Raw genomic sequence first — 21,784 nt, forward strand, 5'->3', positions numbered from 1 at the left:
AGCAGTTTTCTCCATGGCTTACAATCTTGATGCACTTACAAATAATATGACAGACTGTCTACAAGCACTTCCTCATAAGGGTAAAACATGGCAGATGTCAAGTAATTTTCCAGCCTAATGTGAATTATTATTCGTAGATTGAATTAGTTTTTAGAGATAAAGCTTTAGTGGTTTGTTGTTGTTGTTTTAACAGTTATTCAGGGAAAATAAAATATAAGAAGTAGCAGCCTGACTACATAAAAATACTTGAGTTGATGAAATGGGAGATGAAAGTGTTCATGGTTTCAGGAGAGTAATGGCATCTTTCTAGTAAACAAAAAAGACTTCAGAATTTGTGGTTTTTCTTTTGGTTCTTAGAGTTCCTATTGGTTGATTTATATGATAATACTTCACATATTATATACATACATATATCTAAAGGTAGTTATACTAATTAATATATTTGCAAGAAATTTTATATTTCTAGTAAAAATTATACTGATAACAGTTGTGCAACATAGGTCTTATCAGAAATGTCATGTTGTCCACATTGATGTCTAAAGAAAAAAAAAGTCCTAAAGGAACCTAGGACATGCCATGCCAGTATAAAATTTAAGAATAATCTTTGTTATTTTAAAAACTGTTTGGTTTTTTCCTCTCGTAAAGGCTGTATTTTCATGTTTCTTTTTCTGGATGAATTTGCATAATATGGAATTTTTTTATTTTTCTGTTGGATTTTAAAGTTGAATATTCTTTCTCTCTCTGGCTAGGTACATACGCTCAGAGAGGTCCATAATTCTAATTAACTTCTGCCTGTCTATCATCTCATCCAACATCCTCATACTGGTTGGACAGACTCAGACTCATAATAAGGTATGACTAGTAATTATTCTGATTCTTTTTGTGTGTTTATGGTTTGACATAAAGTTGGTCATTTATAGTCTAAATATTCTAGATAAAGTGGGGAACATCTGACAAAATTATTTTTTTATTTTCTGAATAAAAGTATTGCCTATTACATTGCCTTGGCTTAATTTCCTGGGAATTGCAAGGCTGTTTATAATAGTAAAAATAAGTGTTTGTTAAACATTACATCAAAGCTCTGAGTTCAAAATCTTAGAACATCAAAAGCACAAATTTAGATTCATTATCCTAATTGTAATAGATCGTCTATATTTTGATCTAATTTATTCACATACTGATTCCTAAAAGTCAGCTATAAATTGCTTACAAGTGTAACATAGATCTTGAAAATCTACCCCAAAATTGTCTGTAGGCAATAATTGAAGCCAGTATCAGGAAAAAGTGACTCTAGGTTTCAAAAGTTTTACTTAACCAAAAGTATTTCAATACTTAACCAGCATTGCAGTTCTTGAACTGCGTTGTCCCTTTCAGCAGAATGTAAAGGTACAGGTCCTGTTTATAAGAATTGACTTGAGTTGAATGAGCATGTTTGTTCCAGAAAAAGCTGTCAGCTCTCTTTACTGAACTACTCTGAAAAACATTCTAAGAAAGCCATAATAGCAATCTTAAATTAACTTGTCCCTACCTCAAAGGAATTCTGTTAAACACTGTTTTAATAACCTGTGTCCATCAATTTGGGCCTGTTGTGTGTTTTTTTCCAAATGCTAAAGCAAATAATTGAACTTTTCCCCTATAAGCCATCATTTTTAAAAAATCAAATGTACTTTCCAGGAAGTTGTTTTGATATAGTACATATTTGTAGGCCATGTATAGTTTTTCCCACCAAACCCCCCCTTCCTGTCATTGTTTACCATCCGAAGAGTTATGCCCTTCACTAGAACATGGAAAGCTGCATGATCTTCAGCAGGAAATAGACGTTTAAAACTCTTTCATGTTCCTTGGCAAAGTTTTTACAAGTTCTGAGCCAAATGGTAAAATAGAATTTCCCACAAGGTTTGCTACAGATTACAGTGTTTATTGTCTGAATCATTGTTGTCCAATAGAAATATAACGTAAGCCACAAATGCCACCCACATGTGTGATTATAATGTGTTAGTAGCAACATTAATAAAATAAAAAACAAATGAAATTAATTTTAATAATACAATAGGTCCTCAATACCGTTCTGTTCAGTGTCGTTTCTATATAACATTGATGAGATACCGTAGGAACTTAACTCTTGTTTATATCAATTAGCCCGTGGTAAAATCGGTTTCCTTATATGTCATTTTGTTCAGTCGAAGAACCAATCGATGATGTTAAATGAGGACTGACTGTATATTATATTTAACTCAACATATCCAAAAGATGACCTTTTAACACATGATTACTATTTTTTAAATGTTAGTACAATATTTTACAATATTTTTATTAAGTATTAAGAATCTGGGTGTAATTTATACTTACAATACGTTTCGATTCAGGCTAGCGCAATTCCACGTGCTCAATGAATACCATATTGTGTAGGTCTAAATGCTAATGATATTTGCAAACTAAAATAGTCTCAAGAAATTACATTCTTCTTGCCCATTTTGGCTCTCCCAGGTTTCCAATGTCCCTGTTTTATATGAAAATGTCTGCAAATATTAGGAACATGAAAGACAAGATAAGACAAGACTGGTTTTACTTTTCATTTCTGATTATTAAAAAAAATGATTGATATGACACCAAACTTTTTAAAGATAAAAGGTTTGGTGTCATTTGGGTACTCCCCAGGTAATCAACTGCAGAATAGATCTTCACCTGGTAGGGGGAGCATAGTGGTTCTGTACCAGATAGACTGTGCTAATTTTTGCTGCTCCAGTTATTGGTGCTTGTTGGGAAGGAGCAGGTGGTAGGTGGTAGTGGTGATGAACAAAATGAGAAATTATTGGTTTTCTCTTATGCCATGTTAATTTTGCTTTACTAGCTCTGAATAGATCTTGCAAGCCTAGGACAATTCACTATAGAGTGACCAGGAGGGGAGAAATGTAAAACACTGGGATTTTATTCTTAGTTATTCTAAAAAACATCAAGTTTTCAGAGGGAATAATCATATAGCTTACTATGGAAGACGTGCTGGGTTGAATTAAATTGACCCTACTTTATTTTATATGTGAAATAGCAGTATGTTAAAAGCTGTACCTGCTTTACTGTATTTGGGATTAATGATTTCTAAAAAAAGAAAAACTTCAAAATGTACCATCTCTACTTTTCTGTAGAAACTTCAGGAAAGTGTTTTAAAAATGTAAAATATTGATTGGTAGCTACAGTATTTTGTCTAGATTGTGAGTTAGGACTCTGCTGCGGGCATTTTATAATTGATCAGATTCCTATACTTGACTTCCCTGGTAAGTTTTGATGGATGCTTTAGTATTGCCCACCTGGAAAAACAGAAACATCTGAGAGAGCTTTCTAATGAACAAGTTATTTGAAGTTATTTGGTACTGCCTCGGAGAGTTTCATGGCTAGTATGTGTGAAAACTGGTATTTGATGCTGATGTCCAGAGTAGTTTTGAAGTTTCATACTGGGATCTTTCTCTGAATTGCTTTTTTTTTGTTATTCAAAATATTACGGATGTCCCCCTTTTTTCCCCATTGACCCCTTCCACCCCCACCCACTCCCCACCCCAGGCTTTACCACACTATTGTCTGTGTCCAAGGGTGATGCATATATGCATATAAATTCTTTGTTTAATCTCTCCCCACCCCCACCCCCACCCCCACCTTCCCTCTGAGATTCCTCAGGCTGAATTGCGTTTTGAAATGTAATTATGTAATTGGCTTGATTATCTCACTAAGGAGTATCTCTGCTTTCTTTTGAGTTGGGATAGAAATAAACTGAAATAATCCATTGTTAAAAAAGATGATGTATTCAAAATTCTAAGTTATAGAGTCATTTGCTGGCAGCAAAGTAAAGGATCAAATGCAATTTTTTATATCTCTTTTTAAAATGCAGTTATAAAATTTAATTATAACTCACTTCATTGTACTTCAAGCTTGCTCATGAAGTATCGTTGCCCTTTGATCTTTGTGCATTTATAATTTCAACCAAAAGTTCATGTACCACTCAAATGTTGTTTGTCAAGAGTTTCTTTTGTACCTTAAAAGTAGGAATGTTTTTTGTTGAGCCTGGTAGTACTGTTTTGCAGAAAGCAAAGAATATTTTGGAAGCAGATACATTCAAAGAATAGTTTTCTTAATCACAAAAATATATATCTGCTTCTTTCTAAAATACTTTAAGGTGATTTATTATATTAAAGATTTCATAGTATTCTTTTTAACTGATGGAAGCCAAATTTGCAACACTCGGAGTTTGTTGTTTTTGTTGGCTTTTTGAAGGGTTAGATAATGGTGGCCATTCAACAGCTTTGAAATGCTCAGTAGACAGCCTCACTACCAGGTTATAATGAAAGCAAGTCAAGTCCAGGTTCTATCAGACAGCCAGATATTTATTAGATTAACACTTATTAGCAAATCAGGGACAAAACCTGTTCTGTAAGCACAGTGAAATTCAGATCTTTCACATTTTAGGTACTTTGACCACACCTTGTATGCAACATTCATTTTAGGTGGACATACTCTGGAAGCAGAATTCTGTGCCCTTCAGTCAGCAAGATTCCATCAGAAATCCCTCTAGTCCGATAAAGCTGTAGACCCCATCTCTAGGAGGTGCAGGATATAGGCCTCAATGGAATCTTTCATACAGTCAATTCAGGATTAAGAAGTGTTTCACTGTATTAGCTAATTTACATAGCCTCAAAGCCTTTATTTTTACCAAAGGGAACCCATTAATACATCCACCATAATGATTAATCAGACACTAGTTCATCACCTTTTGCATTCAGTTTGATGCCGAGTACAGTGTTGATTGTGAATAGATTTACCTACAGCCAAAGGATTTGTAGTTGCCACCTGGAGTATGGTCCTTTCAAATATAAGACTAGCTGACCACCCTGTTCAGGGCATTCCAGGACAGGTAGAATTAAGGTTTAAACTAATCAGCATAGATATAGTATCATAATAAGAATACCCAAGTACTATACAATAAATTACAAACAACCTAAAAATGTTAAACGTTTTGAAAAATAATATTCAAATTTAAGAGGACAAAGTTATAAACCCTAACTTCAGTCCTAAGAGACCTAGCGCGGTCCTCATTGACAGATCAAGGGAAGCTTTCCAAATTATTTTGGTTGGGCAAACATTTTCTTAGCATGATTTAGGAGGAATTTATCTCATGATTCTTTTTGTATGGGTCATTGAATTACATACTGGGGTGTGTTTTTTAGTCTTACAAAAAATAAAAAAGGTCTCTGTGTTGGAGCACTTCTTAAAAGTCACATAGTCTACAAAGTTTTTTACTTAATCTTGTGCTTATTTACCCTTTCTAAAATGTTATGTTTTTGTTCTGTAGTTTGTATAGTTAGTAAAGATGGGTCAAACTACAAGGCCATGGTCATTGTAATGGGAGATGTTTCTGTGTTGTCAGAATTGTGTTCTTTAAAAATAAAATCTTGAATTTAGATACCTTGAATTGGGTGAAGTACTTTCTATCTAATGCACCCATTTTCCCCATGACTTCCTTATGCAGGAGACCCAAATTTTTCACATATGACTTACATACCTGGCCTATGAATGTGTATGTGTTCAAGCTCTGAGAAGAAATATGGAATGTGTTTTCAGCTATCCATACTGTTTCTTCTGTTATGACACAGTCTGCCCCTCCTCTTGGAATTCAGTGGTCTCCATGCTTCCCTGGAAGCATCTCTCTCTCAGGTGGTGATGGTTAAGGGATGGCACTTTAAGCCAGATTGACCTAAACACCTACATCTACCACTTGCTTCCTAGTTATATGATTTGGAGCATGATACTCAGCCTCTAGAGACCTTAGCTTCTTAGTGTCTCTCTTACAGTGTTGTTGTCAAGGGTACATGAGCAAGAAGTGTTTGGGAAGCTGTGATTATGGCAATGATGATAATGATGACCCCCAGATGTACACCTGACCCTATACTTCTCTTCTGAACTTCAGATTTCCTCATATCCTGTTTTCTGCTCATCACTAAATTTACCATTCATGTCCCTGCCCCACACTCCAACATATTCTATATAAATTGAATGTGTTTTCTGTAGCATCCAACTCAGTTGCAGAAGCTGGAACTCTGGGTGCTCTCCTTGATTCCTCCTCCCTCACATAGTAAATCTAATAACACATCCCCTGTGCCAGTTGTACGCTCACTTATTTCTCAGATTCGCTGTTTGGCCTTTATCAGATACTAATAATAATGTTCACTAGTCTACCACTTCCAGCACCATTAAGCCCACTCTCTACCTTGTTGCCCAAGTGATGGAGCTAAAATTCACATCTCACCACTCCGCTTCCCTGTGCAAACGTCTATCGTCGCCTCACTTCCTGCAGAAGTGATTTTCAGACCATGCTCAGGCACGAGCTGTGCAAAATGTCTTATTTATCTATCAGAGTTTCTGTTCACTGGTTCTTGCTTGCATTAATGTATTGGGGCTCAAGAATAAATTTTATGGAGAAAGAGGTCTCCAGCTTATAAAACGTGAGAAGCCTTGGACGTGACATGGGCTGACCTCTCCACCCTCAGTTTACGAAGTTGTTCACCAGCAACACCAGGCTGCCTGTAGTGCGTCAAAATCATCCAGTGGCTTCTTGTTTCTTGCTCCCCTTCAGCCGAGAGGGAGCACTGCTACTCTGCTCCACCCTACCTGATTTCCCAAATGTTTTCATCTGTCTTGTGCTCATTTCCTGACACTCTGCTCCATCCCTTCCCCCGCTTTTAGGTACCCCAGCTCTGGGGATCCATGATTGCCACTGCATACCTCCAATCTTGTATTATGTCAGCTGTTTTCAACCAGACTATCCATTTCTCAGGTGGGGGGAGGTTATACTTATTAAATTTATTGCCAACATACAATCTGAGTACAGTAAGTATATAATAAATACTTGTTGAATGAATAAGTGTATGTATTTAAAGTCGCCATTTGGGGCTTATACCTACAGAGCTAATAGCTGTAGTTAGTTTTACAAGGATTAGGGTCCCCTACTCTGACACAGTGGCATATTCTAAAGGTGATCTGGCTCCTGGGTTTTAAATAAGGAGACTTTGAAACCAAACAAATGCTCATCTTTGCACTTGATATATCTACGTCATGAACGTTCATAACCTTCAAAAGAAATGCGCTTATTCCTTATTCTCTCATAGACGTCATTTCCTGCTCATTGTGTCCCAAGTGCATGTTTATTATATCTCAGATGTGTGCATGATCCTAATGGCTGAAGCTATAGCCTACTTATTTAGATTTATTAAAATCTAATTTATTGACTTGCTATGCTGTTTGTAAAAGGATTTGGATGTAGTAAGCTTACGTGTGACTCATTTGAGTCCATTTTGAGATAGCTTGCTAGCTCTGCAAGGTTCTTCTGGATTTCTGAAAGCCTTTCTCAAACCAAGGAACAGAATGGTTACTTAGTTTCTTCATTTACCCAGGCTCCCAGCAATGAAGGATTATTTTGACCTGTTGTTATAGGGTTCACCATGCGAGAGACAGTGGGATTAGAGAGATGTTTGGCCTACTTTAACCTTCTTGTCCCGTGATTATACATTTTCAGTTTGTATGGTAGGAGCCAAAGATCACATTATCAAAGTCAACTTCAAAATAGGACAAGGGATCAATATTAAGGATGGGTTTGAAACAAGCCAAGAAGATGAAAGTGGAATTATTTGACAATAAGGAGTGACTGAAATAGTTTAAGATATCAGTAGCCAAATCACTTTGAGGGACAAGGAATCCAGTTTGGACATTGAGTGTGTGCCCTTAGGTCAAACTCCAAGGCTGAGCAAAACACCCAAAGAGTGAGCATTCTTTCAAAGATAAGAAGTAGAACACAAGTCTCAGGCTTATGTATGCCATAGTTGCTTGGAGAGTGAAAGTATCGGGCCTGTTTTGATTACCTTCTGGTTCATTTTTCCTGGCAGTTGTACAAGTGTCTGCTAGGCAGTGTAAAGGGACTCCTTGATTTGGCCAATTCCCAGTCTCCACGCCCACCCACTTTAGACCTAGCCTTCATGATTTCTCAGTTGGACTGCCATACCATCCTTCTAACTTTGGTCTGCTCATTTAGCCTTTCTTGTGTTAGTCTATCCTTCATATTAATGTGCAAAAGATCTTAAATGTAAAGAAAGCACACACCTGATGACAACATTTCCTGCTTCCAACTCTACAATGAGTTTATAGGGCTCATAAGATCATTTTCTGACCATCACCCACATTCACTCAAGCTGTGTCTATTACATAAGTTGACTTTGTGAAAAATAAAAAGGGCGCTCCTGGGTAGATGAGTTATAAAAATACTCCTCTCTCTCCAGGCTGAGATAGCCCCTAGCAGGGCTTCTGACCTCCCATTTCTGCTCGCTGATGGAGGCCCTGTCACTGTGCTTCCCTGGGTATCCCATGTCCACCAGAGCCAGCCTTGCCTCTGTGCCTTTGTACTTGTTTTTACTTTGCCTCATAAACTCCTACCACCTTTTAGGAGTTGGCTTATGCAAATCATCTTAGTGAAGTCCTTCAACACTCTTCTGCTTCCATAGCTCTTGGTATATACCTCTGTTATTAGCACCAATCACATTATTCTATAACTATTAATTTACTCATCAACCTTGCCCACTGTACTCTGATTCTTCAGGGTGGTATTTTTCTTGTTTGTAGGCTTTAAAACTACTAATGTTAGTACTTGTTTTATACATGGTATGAGTTTGATAAATGTGGAATGAATAAATGAATGAATGAAGAGTGAATGAAGCCGTGGCTTTATTAAATGAGGGATAATATGAGTACAGCCATTCTACTTTGGGGGCTGTACTTTGAATAATTGAAATATACGTCAATTTTTGTTTTATGATATTTTCATACAGGTGTTCAGAAAAACACTAAAGACTTACAGAATACTTTTAAGACCTTGCTTTGATGAGAGATGTTTGAGTTAAATCAGATTGTATCTTGATCCAGAAATATCTGAAGGAGAATTTAAGAAGTTGAACAATTCTTAAGGGGTCTTACAAAAAGACTGAAGATTAACTGTTTTGCATCCTGGGAATCAAACCAGTAGAGAAATTAGAAATGTATCCCTATGTATGATTTTTCACTTTCTCTGTTCTCAATACATAATATGAACTAGATGGAAGTTTGGCTAATGTCAACAAGGGAGCCATGTTGTATAATTATAGCTGATAATGTCTATGAGAATTCTGAATATGCTTTAAAGTACTGAAATGCTAAATAAACAACACATAGATGTGGTGAATTATTTTAAGTCACAGATACCGTCACAAAACAAAACACCCCTGGAGTAAGATTATAATAGAGTTTTTAATGGCCCATGATACTATCTTTGAGGCTATACCTCTCTGGGAGCAAGTATGGGACAAAGAGAGTAGAATTTAGGTTATCACTAAAGATCATTTGAGCAAGGTAGAGTCTGTCTCAGTATGAGATTGGAATGTGGTGGAGAGTATAGAAGAGAACTCCTTTCACAAACACCTCAGAATGTAATTCAGAGGTTGGTAAGCTTTTTGGGTAAAGGGCCATATAGTAAATATTTTAGGCTTTAACTACTTAACTGATATTACAGCTCCAAAGCAGCCATAGGCAAAAAGAAATGGATGTGGTTGGATTTGGCGTGAAGTCATTGCTTGCCAAACCTGGGCAATCTTGAGTTTTCTAGAAGCATCTAGCGTACATGCAAACAGAAGAAATACAATGTAAGGTTTAGTCTGTGTCACCTGCAGAACTGGAACAGGGATTCTTTGACAGTTTCTGAAAAGGCTTCTGCAGAGAGAGAAAAGAGTGAAAGCACTTTGAATTCCTTCTTTGGAGCAAGAACTAACACAATTTCTTCACATTGGCTATGGCTACCAATATATAAAAACTTAAAACCTGAATCAAATCACTCTCGACCAAGCGGACATTTTATGAATAGAAGCTAAAAGCAGCTAAGAAACGCCCAGTGCATGATAAAACAAAGTTAGCTGTCTTTATAGAAAAAAACTTCTTAAAGTACAGTAATAAGTGTTAAAGCTCCTATTAAAGTTTGTGTAGCCTCATTTGATGGTCTTGGGCAGAAAAGTAACATCTAACACAGACACTAAGAATGGCAGAATCCAGCTAATCCCCCACTAAATTCACCCATAGAGTCCTTTTTTAAAAAAAACCTGGAAGCCTCTGGTCCTAACTCCATCCTAAAAGTTGGATTATTGTTACGCATATTATATCATAAGCCTTGCTATAGCAAACCTTAGAACTAAAGCACGACCGCTAATACCTATTACTAGAAAAAAATAAGCATGTTAGAAGATTAAACTCTGTTTTTCACTTCTTTTGTGATGCTAGTCAGTTAATTTTAAATCTTAAGCTTTAAAGAAAGAAGTGGGCATATGATTGAGTCTAGGTCTTAACTATAAAATTTAAGATGTATGAAATTCAAAGTGAGGAAATTAAAATATTAATAGTCATCCTAGGCTGCTAGTGTACTGAATCAAAGATTTAGATTACAATTGTAATGAAAGGTGAAAATGATTAGCTTTATAGTAGAAATATAATGATAACTTTTAATTCATAAACTTTAATTTATTCATATTCATAATAAGGGCCTGTATACATGGTCTGTGTTAAACTATAATGCACATGGTTTTTATATATCTCTATAGATATGTCTTTGGTAGGTGATAAATCAGTCTGTGCACATAACTAGGATGACAGAGGATTTTGAATGAACCTTATCTCTGTTTATTTTGCATTCTTATTGTTAATTAAATTCTATTTGTATTTCAAAGTGATTTTTCCTAATCAATAGGAATATATATTGCTTTTACAAAAATATAAATTAGGGTTTTTTTCTGTTTTTTTTCCTCTCATATAAATACTTATTTTTGTTTCTTTTTGCTAGAAATAAGAGCACCTTATTTCTCTGTTTGGAAACATTTGTTATATATTTTTCTAACATCCAAAATAAAGTTACAAAGTGCATCCTATATACCTAAGGAAGAATACCTTTGATAAAAATGAAAATGATCATCTTTATTAGTTATCTATTGCTGCATAACAAATTACCTTAAACTTCCTGGCTTAAGAAAGTATATATTTATAAACCTCTTAGTTTCTGTGAGTCAGAAGTGATTCAGCTGGGCAATTCCGGCTCAGAGCCTCTCATGAGGCTGCAGTCAGCCCTGTGAGAGCCACAGTCATCTGAAGGCTTGACTGGGGCTGGAGGATCTTCTGTAAGACAGCTTACCATTCCAAGTGTGCTGAAAGCTTATTCTAAATGAAGGGTTTTTAAGCTTTACCATTTACTGGCCATGTGCCATTTGTCAAGTTTACGTAACCATTCTCCCCAAACCAGCCTAGTGATCTATATAAATTATAAATCAGATCATGACACTTGTCTGCTTAAAACCCTTCGGTTAGAATAAGTAAAGCTTTTATTATACCTGGGATGGTATCCAAACCCCATAACAGGGCCCACGGCTCCTGCGTGACCTGGCCTCCAGGTACTTCTCCCACCTAACCACCTGAGTCATTATATTTCTTCTCTCAGTATATTCCTGTCATGCTGGTCTCCCACTAGAAACACTGTAGGATTAGCCAGTAAGCCATCAGCCAGGTGACCAGGTGCCTGGTTTATGCCTAGTCTTTATGTAGTTATTAACACGGTGTAACGCCAATTGTAATGGTGACGATCACGGCCAGGTTGGTTCACCCTGGATCCAGACGGTCCAAAGGAAAACTGTGGAGCCGGTGGCAGGGCTAAACAGTACACGGGGGGCAATCCGCCTCTTCTTCCCAGTGGTGGCCAGCCCGGCATGCAGCGGGGACAAATTGCACCCCGGGAGACAAACCGAACCCCAGGGGAGAAAACCGCACCTCTGAAAGTCCCAGGCCAGTCTTATAGGTGCCAGGACAGTAGTGGCTCTCAGCCAAAGATGGGTCAGACATCAGTCAGCTAACGTGGCTCTGTTATGGCTTTGCTACATCGTGTTTACATAACTGGGGCCTTCTCAGGGAGAAAGTGGCGAGAAAGCCTGAGTGTTTTCACTTCCCACACATGGCCACTTCCAAAAGTATCTCACGAATTACATGCTTTGCCTAGCTCTTCGCCGGCCTCAGGGCTTTCTAACAAATTTCTCCCTCTGCCACAGGTATTCTTTCATTCTTGGGCTGGCCTTGGTAACTTAGACATGTTCTGCACCTCAAATATGATCTCCGAGATGACTTCCCAAAACATCCCACCCCCAAAACCAAAACACTGTAATAGTTTTCTCACTGATCTTTCTCAAGGAATCCATTTTTTTCCTTTATAACTAACCATATGTTCATTTGTAATCTTTTTTAAATAGTTTTTACTTTGCAATTACAGCTGACATAGAATATTATATTAGTTTCAGGTGTACAACACAGTGATTAAACATTTCTATAACTAACCAAGTGATTGCCCAAGAAGTCTAGCATCCATTTGAAACCATACATAGTTATTACAATATTATTGACTATATTCCCTATGTTGTACTTTACATCCTCATGACTTTTTTTTATATGTGGCAATTTGTACTTCTTCATCCCATCCCCTCTTTCACCTGTCCCCCTAACCCCCTTCCATCTGGCAACCGTCAGTTCTCTATATTTATGAGCTGTTTCTGTTTTGATTGTTCATTTTGTTTTTTAGATTCTACATATAAGTGAAATCATATGGTGTTTGTCTTTCTCTGTCTGACTTATTTCACTTAGTATAATACCCTGTAGGTCCAACCATATTGTTGCAAATGATAAGATTTCGTTCTTTTTTATAGCTAAGCAAAATTCCATTGTATATATGTACAATATCTTCTCTACCCATCTATCAATGGATACGTATGTTGCTTCCATATCTTGGCTGTTGTAAATAATGCTGCAGTGAACTTAGGGGCGATCTCATTCTTACCTGAGCTGAGAAGGGAAGGGAAATGTTCTGCTTGATTTACACTGTATGCCTGGCACTTAGCAGCAGGCACTCATTAAATATTTTTAAATGAATGAAGGAAATGCCTAACCCTCAGTTGTTGTTTTCTAATCTAACAGTGGGGAGGGGATGTTATGAGGATCAAGAAAGATTACACCTAGGACAGTATCTGGCACCAAATAAACTTTTGATGGAGGTGAAATTTACGTACAGTGATAGGCACAGTGAGTAACTGCTGAGTTTGACCCACTTATCCCTATGGTTGCACGACCATCACCCTAGGAAGTTATCTCTGTCCCCTTCCCGTGAACCCCATCCCTTTTGGCAGCCATTGCTCTGATTTCTCTCATCCTATGTTAGTTTTGTCTGTTTGGAAATTTCAAATAAATGGAATCATATATGAGTAGCTTTTCATTCTGGCCTTTTTCACTCTACAAACTGTTTCCAAAATGCAACCATATTGTTGTATATATTGGTAGTTAATTCTTTGATATTGCTGAATAGTCTTCTACTGTAGGAATTACCATTTTGTTTATCTGTTCTTCAATTGATAGATATTTCCATTTTGTTTGTTTTTTTTGTTGTTCTGGTTGTTATGAATGAAGCTGCTTTAAATTTCTTGTAAAGTTTTTGTATGGACGTGTATTTTCATTTCTCTCAAGTAAATACCTAGGAGTAGAATTGCTATGTTAAAGACAAGTTAGAATATTTTTAACTTAAAACCAACCAAACAAAACTGCTGAACAGTTTTGTAAAATTGTTGTACCATTTTATACTCTTATCAGGAATCTATAACTGTTCCAGTACTTCATATCCTTGCTAACATTTAAATTTATATTTTTCTAGTAACAAATAAGGTTTAGCACCTTTTCAGGTACTTATAGCCATTGTATAGCTACTGTGGTGAAGCCTCTGTTCAAATAGTTTCTCCCTTTTTAAATTGGATTATCTTTTTATTATTGCTTTGTAAGGGGTTTTTAAATTAATATATTCTGGATAAAAGCCTTTTGTTTTATATATTATGATATGTATTTTTTCATATATTCATGCATATTATTTTCTCTTAGTCTGTGGCTTGCCTTTACATTTTATTAATTGCATCTTTTGCTGAGTAAATGTTTTTAATTTTTGTTGTCTAGTTTATTATACTATCTTTTTTCATGGTTTGTATTTTGTGAGTCCTCTCTCTATAAGAGATCTTTGCTTATTCCTCAAGGTCATAAAGATATTATTCTATATTATCTTCTATAAGCCTTATATTTTAGCTTTCATTAATTTAAAAAAAAAATTGTTAATCCTCACCTGAGGATATTTTTTTCCATTGCTTTTTCAGAGAGAGTTTTGGAAGGGTGGGAGAGAGAGAGAGAGAGAGAGAGAGATGGATTGGTTGCCTTCTGCATGTGCCCCAACTGGGCCAAGCCTGCAACCAAAGTACATGCCCTTGGCTGCAGTCAAACCCGGGCGGGACCCTTCAGTCCACGGGCCGATGCTGTAACCACTGAGCCAAACCAGCTAGGGCATCAAATTAATTTTGTGTGCAATATTACTTAGGCATTGGGGCTCACTTTCTTTCAGGTGAATATCCAAGTGTTCTGGCACCATTTGTTGATAAGACTTTCCTTTTCCCATTAAGTTGCTTTGGTATCTTTGTAAAAAAATATATATATATATATATCAGAGTAAGTCTGTAAATCAGAGAATTTGAGTTCTCTAACTTTATTCCTTTTCAAGATTATTTTGTCTAATCTAGATCCTTTTGTCTAGATTTGCCTAATCTGGATCCTTTGAATATCCTTATTTATTTATTTATTTATTTATTTAATTTATTTATTTATTTATTTATTTATTTATTTATTTAAAATATATCTTTATTGATTCCAGAGAGAGGGAAGGAAAGGGAGAAAGAGATAGAAACATCAATGATGAGAGAGTCAATGATTGAGCCCGCAACCCGGGCATGTGCCCTGACCGGGAATCGAACCCCGATTGCCTGGATCCCAGGTCGACGCTCAACCGCTGAGCCACACCCGGTCGGACCCAAATAAATTTTAGAATCAACTTGTAATTTCCTAAAAAAAAAAAAACACAAAAAAAACAACCTTGCAATTTTGTTGGCATTGTACTGAATCTCCAGGTTAATACAAGGAAGAACTGATATCTATTTTTAATAACTGTTATTATTAACTTAGTGGCAGTGGACATGATTTGACTTCAGGAAAGAATCATAAAGCACCCAGCCAGGCGTGGTTCAGCAGTTGAGCATCGATCTAGGATCCAGGAGATCGTGGTTCGATTCCCAGTCAGGGCACATGCCCGGGTTGCGGGCTCGATCCCCAGTTGGGGGTGTGCAGGAGGCAGCTGATCAATGACTCGCTCATCATTGATGTTTCTCTCTCTCTCTCTCTCCCTTCCTCTCTCTGAAATCAATAAAGATATATATTTTTTTTAAAAATCATAAAGGTTTTGTGACCAACTGAGTAGGGATAGTGAGAAAGAAGGGCTCATTCCGATGACAGCGTTCCTTCGGGCTGTGACACAGTGTTCGTGTTTAAACTGAGGGCCTCGTTGCAGAGAACCAGTGGCCCGTGGGGGGAATTTTTGCCCTGCTCCAGGGAAAATATTCTGCTCCAAGCCACTTTTTCCCTTTCTCTCATTCTTCAGCCCTTCACTCTTTTTGGACTTTTCACTTGATCATGTCCTAAATAGGTTTTCTCTAACAAATAAAGCATTTTCCTTCCAAAGTGATATATATTTCCATCAAAACATTTGTAATAGACTAAACGCATTTTCTTTAAATTTCTTGAGTTGTTAATTAGTATATGAGGGCAAAGTTGTGTCTAAGATCAAAAGTTCTTGCACCACTTTCTCTTTAGGCCTGTAGGCATGACTCCTTATGTCCTTTACGACCAGACACAAAAAGTATCTGTAGAAAGTTAGCAAGTGAGCAGCTAGTCAGAGGCTTGTGGCACACTTTTAACATGGGAGCAAAGTATTTTTCAAATTAAGGGAGACAGGAGCACAAAGAACAGAATTTCTGCCAGGTAAAACCACCTCTGTCTAGTGAACAAGAACAGGTTTTAAAACCTATTAGTAAAAAATAAAAATAAAACCTGTTAGTAAATATTCTGTCTAGAAACCATTTATGTTTTAAATTTCACTAACTAGGTGTTTTTTTTTTAAGTATAGGCTCAGCATCCAAATATCTGAAAATAGCTGCTCTTTCCCCTACTAATGAAAACATAATGAATGCTGTTATTCAAAAATAACGTAAGACATTTACCCATGTGTCACTAATTGAGCCTAGTTATTTTCACTAATAAAGTAATAGCATGAGTGTTCCTTAACCCCCCCCCAAATATTAGACAGGACCCTGCTGTGTATAAATTGTGTTTTACTACTAGAGAGCCTTTCTGTTTTTCCCTGTGAGGCTATTTCAGCAGTACAGAAATAGGAGTATGTAGCATAACTAATTCTATATTATCTTATTTACTTTTACTTTTCATACTGTCAAGAAAAAGTGATACATTTTCTTTGCTTATTAAATTCTGAAGCTATAAATCTTATCATTATTTCCAAGATCTGCCTTGTTGTGTGTTTTACCTTGTTCTATAAGGGCTCATTCCCCTCCCCCTGAAATGTGTGTGACATCCTGCATCCACTTGCTTCCCTGGAAAGCCTGCATCCTGCAGCCCCCTCATTTGGCTTCGTTAGCTATTGGTTGTAAATGAAAAGGAAATGCCATCTGAAGTAAACAACATACTGTTTACCTATTTCCACTGCTAGCAAGTGGTGATAAACTCCATTAAAAACAAGCGGCAAAAAATGTATTACACGGATGGGGGAAAGTTTATTATTTTTCATTTTGTCTGATGATCGTGTTCAGGATTTAGTGGACTGGTCTGCGTTAGTGTCTCAAAGGGAGAGAGTGTGAATTTCGTGAGAGAAGTGCATTTTCAGTGTACATTCTGCCCTGGACACCCACTCGCAGTTTCTTTTGGTTATGATGGAGCTTAGCTATCTATGTACATCAAGGGAAAGCTAGATTCTTCAGGGTATCATGCAGGGTAGCTCATCACAGTGTTCCTAATGCATGTTGGCAGACCTGTCTGTGTAGCGATGTGGTTGTTACTCCGTAGTGGAGAGAGCTGGAGTGTATTTATGCAGCCTCCCCAGTGTCATGTCCAGCTATGAAGAGGATCCTTGTTAAGAGCTTCCAGAGCCCATTTGTTGAAAAAGAGAGGAATCTGAATGAAATCTCTGCCGCGAGCAATATAAAGAAAATGCTTAAGCTTCATTTTCAGAAATGGGATTGTATCCACGGAGAAGGATTTTTTAAAAAGACAATTATTTCTGCTGGTAGGGGGAATTCTAAGATCAGTAAAGGAATTCTTGGGGATTAGAGGAAAACAAGCAAGTTTTAGAGTTGAAAATGATGCTGATGGAGAGGAGCTGATTTTTATATTTTTGAAAATCTCATCCTGTCATTCTTTCTCTCTCTCTCTCTCTTGTGGGGGGGGGGGGCTTGAAGGGGGCATGAATAATGTATAATATTGGTGTTCTTTTCATAGAATAGTGGTAAAAAGGATAACTTGTCAACATAAGAAATTCTGCATATTGAATCCACATGCATAAAGAAGTCAAAAAACAGTTGAGAATTGTGCTGAGTATGAAAATATTAAAGTTAATGCATTCAACAAAGTGAAAACTACAAAGTCATTGAGGAAATAAACTACTTTTATGTGTCAAAAATGTTAGATTTCACCACCATTATTCTAAAGACTAGATAGCATATATTCCAGGACCCCAAAGTAGGAATTATTAAATTGTTATAATGGGATAAACATTTAAAAGAGATGGCTTATCAAGGGAAATATATCTAAGAACCAAAGTGCATATATTGGGAAACTGTACTAATAGTGGTTCTCAACTAGGGTCAAGGAGACAGGGCATTTAGACCCACATGGAGAGTTTTCAATCCACCTTTCTCCACACCCTCTCCAAATTTGGCACCCTTAGGAATTATATAAATAGATTGAAAATGCTCCATAGGTGACTCAGATAGGCATCCGGGTTCAGAATCACTGATATTGGAGCTTGCACAAGAGCAAATGGAAAGATGGATGAGAAATCGAAGGCTGAAGTTGCCTGTCAGTACTTCTTCTGTATCAGTACATGGATCTATCCCATGTAATCTACTTACCTCAGCTGTACTGCATGTCAAGTAAGGATAAGAATATACCACAGCAATGTTTTGAAAGTTAATATTAAACTTTTTGACCTTCCTGGAGAAAAGCACAAGATGTTAAAAGAAAGGAATCAACAGAGCCAAAAGTACCATATCACATTAAATTTGCTTAATAAGAAAATGAGTCAGTACAATGTACATTAATGCAAGTTTTCAGCTCCAAGCCAATGAAATCCAACAAAAGCTGGGCCTACACAGGGAACAATTTTGAGTAATAAATATCTTATTAGTTATCTTATAAGACTTCAATGACTAACCTTGTTTTAGCCAATTTGTCAGCCCTCCCACTGCATTTCTTCTGTGTTTTCTCCTGCACTTGTGTCCAAGACATATGGTTAGTTTTAACCTTGAAAAGCTTAAACAAGAACATGTTTATTCCCCCTCCTCCACTTCTCTGTTTATAATAGCATCATGGGGTGTAATCCAGCAAATATTATATAGAGATGTAATATTTAATGGATATATAAAGAAGTCATTGCGTATATCAGAGAATAAAAATAAATAATGAAATTCTTTCAGTGTGGTTTTTCCTTTTAGATTATAACAAGCCATATTTTCCTAACTGTAAAATTACCATTAGCAACCCAAAAAAGTTAACTAGAAGTTTAAAAATAATCTTCTTTAACTCAACTTCACATGATCAAAAACCATCTCTTCAGTAGAGTTGCCTTGTATTAAGTCTTTTTTAAAAAATACATAAAGTCACATGTGCGTGCATTTGTGTGTGTGATGTGGTTTGTGCTCTGACAGACTTTTTGTTTTCATAATTCTCTATCTTGTGGTGGGAGAAAGGGTGTGAGGAAGGGACATATTGAAAGTCAAACTTAAGCATCTTTTATGTGTCCTGTCCTTTTAATGCTCAGTAAACGGGAACGAGGAGTACAACTTTTGGGAAGATATTTTGCGTCTGTCCTTAGGTACTTCCATATGCCTCACCACGCTTTAATGTCCTACCTCCAGAATCAGTAATTCAGATACACATAGGTAATAGGGTCTAGGTTACAAATGCATTTACTTTTCTTTAAGGAGTGCAAGGGGGGAAGAATAGCTTTCCTCATTGGGAGCAGAAATATTAATTTGGCATTAGTACTGTGACTTCCTTTTAGAAACTGTTTCAGAGTCAGCTCACCATAGCATAAGGACTCTTGTCTCAAATCCTAACCCTGTCACTAATCAGATGATCTTAAGCAGCTCATCTTCTAGCATGTCTCAACACCAATTTTCTTTAATAGAAAAATGGAAATATTTCTGTATATGTTTGGTAGAGGTTGGATGGCTGAAGTAGAATAAGGGGAGGCGAGGTCTCTGCTCACAGGGGTTAAATGGAAACCTTCTTTAATTTCTTTATAGCTCTAAGAGTCTAGGATTCTTACCTAGGGGGAAAAAAAGGATTTTCTTTTCTTTCCCAGTATTTTTGTTGTGATTTCCATAAACTCCATCTTATACTAGCGTCTGTTTTATTCGTATATTCCAATTTCTCTGCTTCCTGGTATTAAAATGTGGGCACTAGCAGTTGCTATTGTATTTTCCCCCAACAACTCAGTATACCGAAAATGTGAGCTATTTTATTATACATCTGAAGCAATCTAAAATGTACTTAGGAACATTATCTCCCTGCAAATGGACCAAATCTGCCCTCAGTCTTTTACACAGAAACCCTTCCTAATGCTAATTATGAATAAATACAGTGAAGAACAAAATTGTGTCTAAAGTCATAGCAGTTCATTTGCTTTGTGGTGTTTTCTGCCATCATCGCCACATTCTTTTACAACAGGCTTTTGTATTTGAATAATTATACGCAGTTGCACTACTGAATAGAAAATTGTCACCAAAAAAAAATACTTTACAAGGAAAACAGTAGCAGCAAGGCTAATCTATAGCTGTGGCCTTTCTTAATGAACGTTGCTGGGAAACTTTTCAAAACCCTGCAGGGAAATGCATGTTTTGTAAGAATAAGCTCTCGAGCAATTAGAACTGGTAGGATTTCAGAAAAGCCATAAGTTCAGCTTGCAATAGATTTGTCAGTTTTATGAGCAGAGTGAAAAAACTTCTTTAAGATAGTCCTTTAGAATCAAAATTCTTCTAGAAGGACTGTCAGTCGTAGGGATCTGAAAGTGGGTTTGACCCCAAATGCGGATTTAGTGGCTGCTGAATGTAATAGAATTGTAGAACCTCAGTAAAATCATTTAGATGTTTTATTCAAGAGTCCTTTTTATACTATTATTCAAGTGCCACATAAAATGAGAAAGCCCTAAATGGGGGGGGGGGGGCGGGGGGGGGGACAGGGGAAGAGCATATATGAATCCATATTTCGTGAGATAAAATTACCTGCCAAGTCATTATGTAAAATAACATCTAATAATTTGATCATTCGTTGTAAATCCTTGGTTTAGGTTAGGGAGCATTTATTTCAACCAACCAAACTGAAAATTTTCAGTGAGGCCAAAGCATTTTTACACTTTTGAGTAAAGGAAATTCTACAGTATATATTCAAATACAACCATATGACCAGAATTGGAAGATCCTAAGGTTAGTTAGGATTTTCATATGAACATTAGTATTTATTTGTTAATCGTAGAATAAATAGAGCATTACAGAATGTTTTATGAAACAAATTAGGTCAAATTATAGGGTCTATCTTAATTGACTAATCATAAACATCTATAATTAGTGTTGGCATGACTTGCCTTTAATGTACTCTGTATCTATGAATACATGGGGGGGAAAGTAATTTGTTTAAGGAAAATAAGTAATATACAGTAGTATACCATGAAGGATCAAGAATAGTTAACCCTATTTCTTGTCATTAAGTCAGCACACTTTGGATGGGGGTCCAAGATACACTGGCCTTAAATCAAATTCTGGTTTACGCTGTAGAAAGTGTACGTAGAATATCGCTGTGGTTCATAGAGAACCTCCCATAAAGAAACAAGGGTAATTTTATTGGCCTTTTTCTTGACTCTTCATTTTATTTCACTTTTTTTCTAGACATAAATTTTGGCATCTTAGAAACTGGTGTCCTCCAGCAGAAAAGATAAGCAGACTTGAAAGCATATGAAAGACGAATGCTTATGAGGAGGTTTTATTTGTCTTTTTCATCTTTTCCCCCCTTGGTCATATTAATATCAGTTCTTCATTTACACAGTTTTCTCAGGCCCATGGGCATAATATGTTATTTTCTATTGTTTCTGTGTTTCAGGAAAAAAAAAAATCTATCATTTATTGACAGTTCCTCGGTTTTTCTTATCAACCTCATTTGAAAATTCCAACAATTGAGTTTTAAATATAATGGTGTATTTGAGACTTTACACACAGCATTTTCTAAATACAGATGTCAAATTTCCACAAAAGGGAGCCATTATGAATTTGGTTAACTAGAAAGTTTTCAGGAAGTATTATGAATCTGTTTGTTGAAAAATAAAGGCAAAAAATAAGACTAAATGTAGGTATTGTTTATCTGTAGTGAAAAATAGCTCACGGGAGGTATCAAAGGAGGCAGCAGACATCACTTTGCTCTGACTTTCTCTGTTCACTGGATGTAAGGCAAGGGAGTGAAGCCACTTTTCGTTCTATACTAGAACGTGCAGAATCATCCCTACCAT

At 36.5% G+C, this 21,784-nt stretch overlaps 1 protein-coding gene across 1 annotated transcript in view; it reads left to right on the forward strand.

The window, feature by feature from the left end:
• The window catches only part of ADGRB3 (adhesion G protein-coupled receptor B3), a 626,535-nt gene that overhangs the window by 494,277 nt on the left and 110,474 nt on the right, over positions 1 to 21,784 (forward strand). Inside the window, exon 20 of the mRNA XM_016195549.2 lies at positions 750 to 852. Coding sequence (XP_016051035.1) covers positions 750 to 852 — 103 coding nt within the window. The remainder of the gene's footprint in view (positions 1 to 749; positions 853 to 21,784) is intronic.

Source organism: Miniopterus natalensis, chromosome 5, assembly GCF_054644295.1.
Source record: "Miniopterus natalensis isolate mMinNat1 chromosome 5, mMinNat1.hap1, whole genome shotgun sequence".
Lineage (NCBI taxonomy): Eukaryota > Metazoa > Chordata > Mammalia > Chiroptera > Miniopteridae > Miniopterus > Miniopterus natalensis.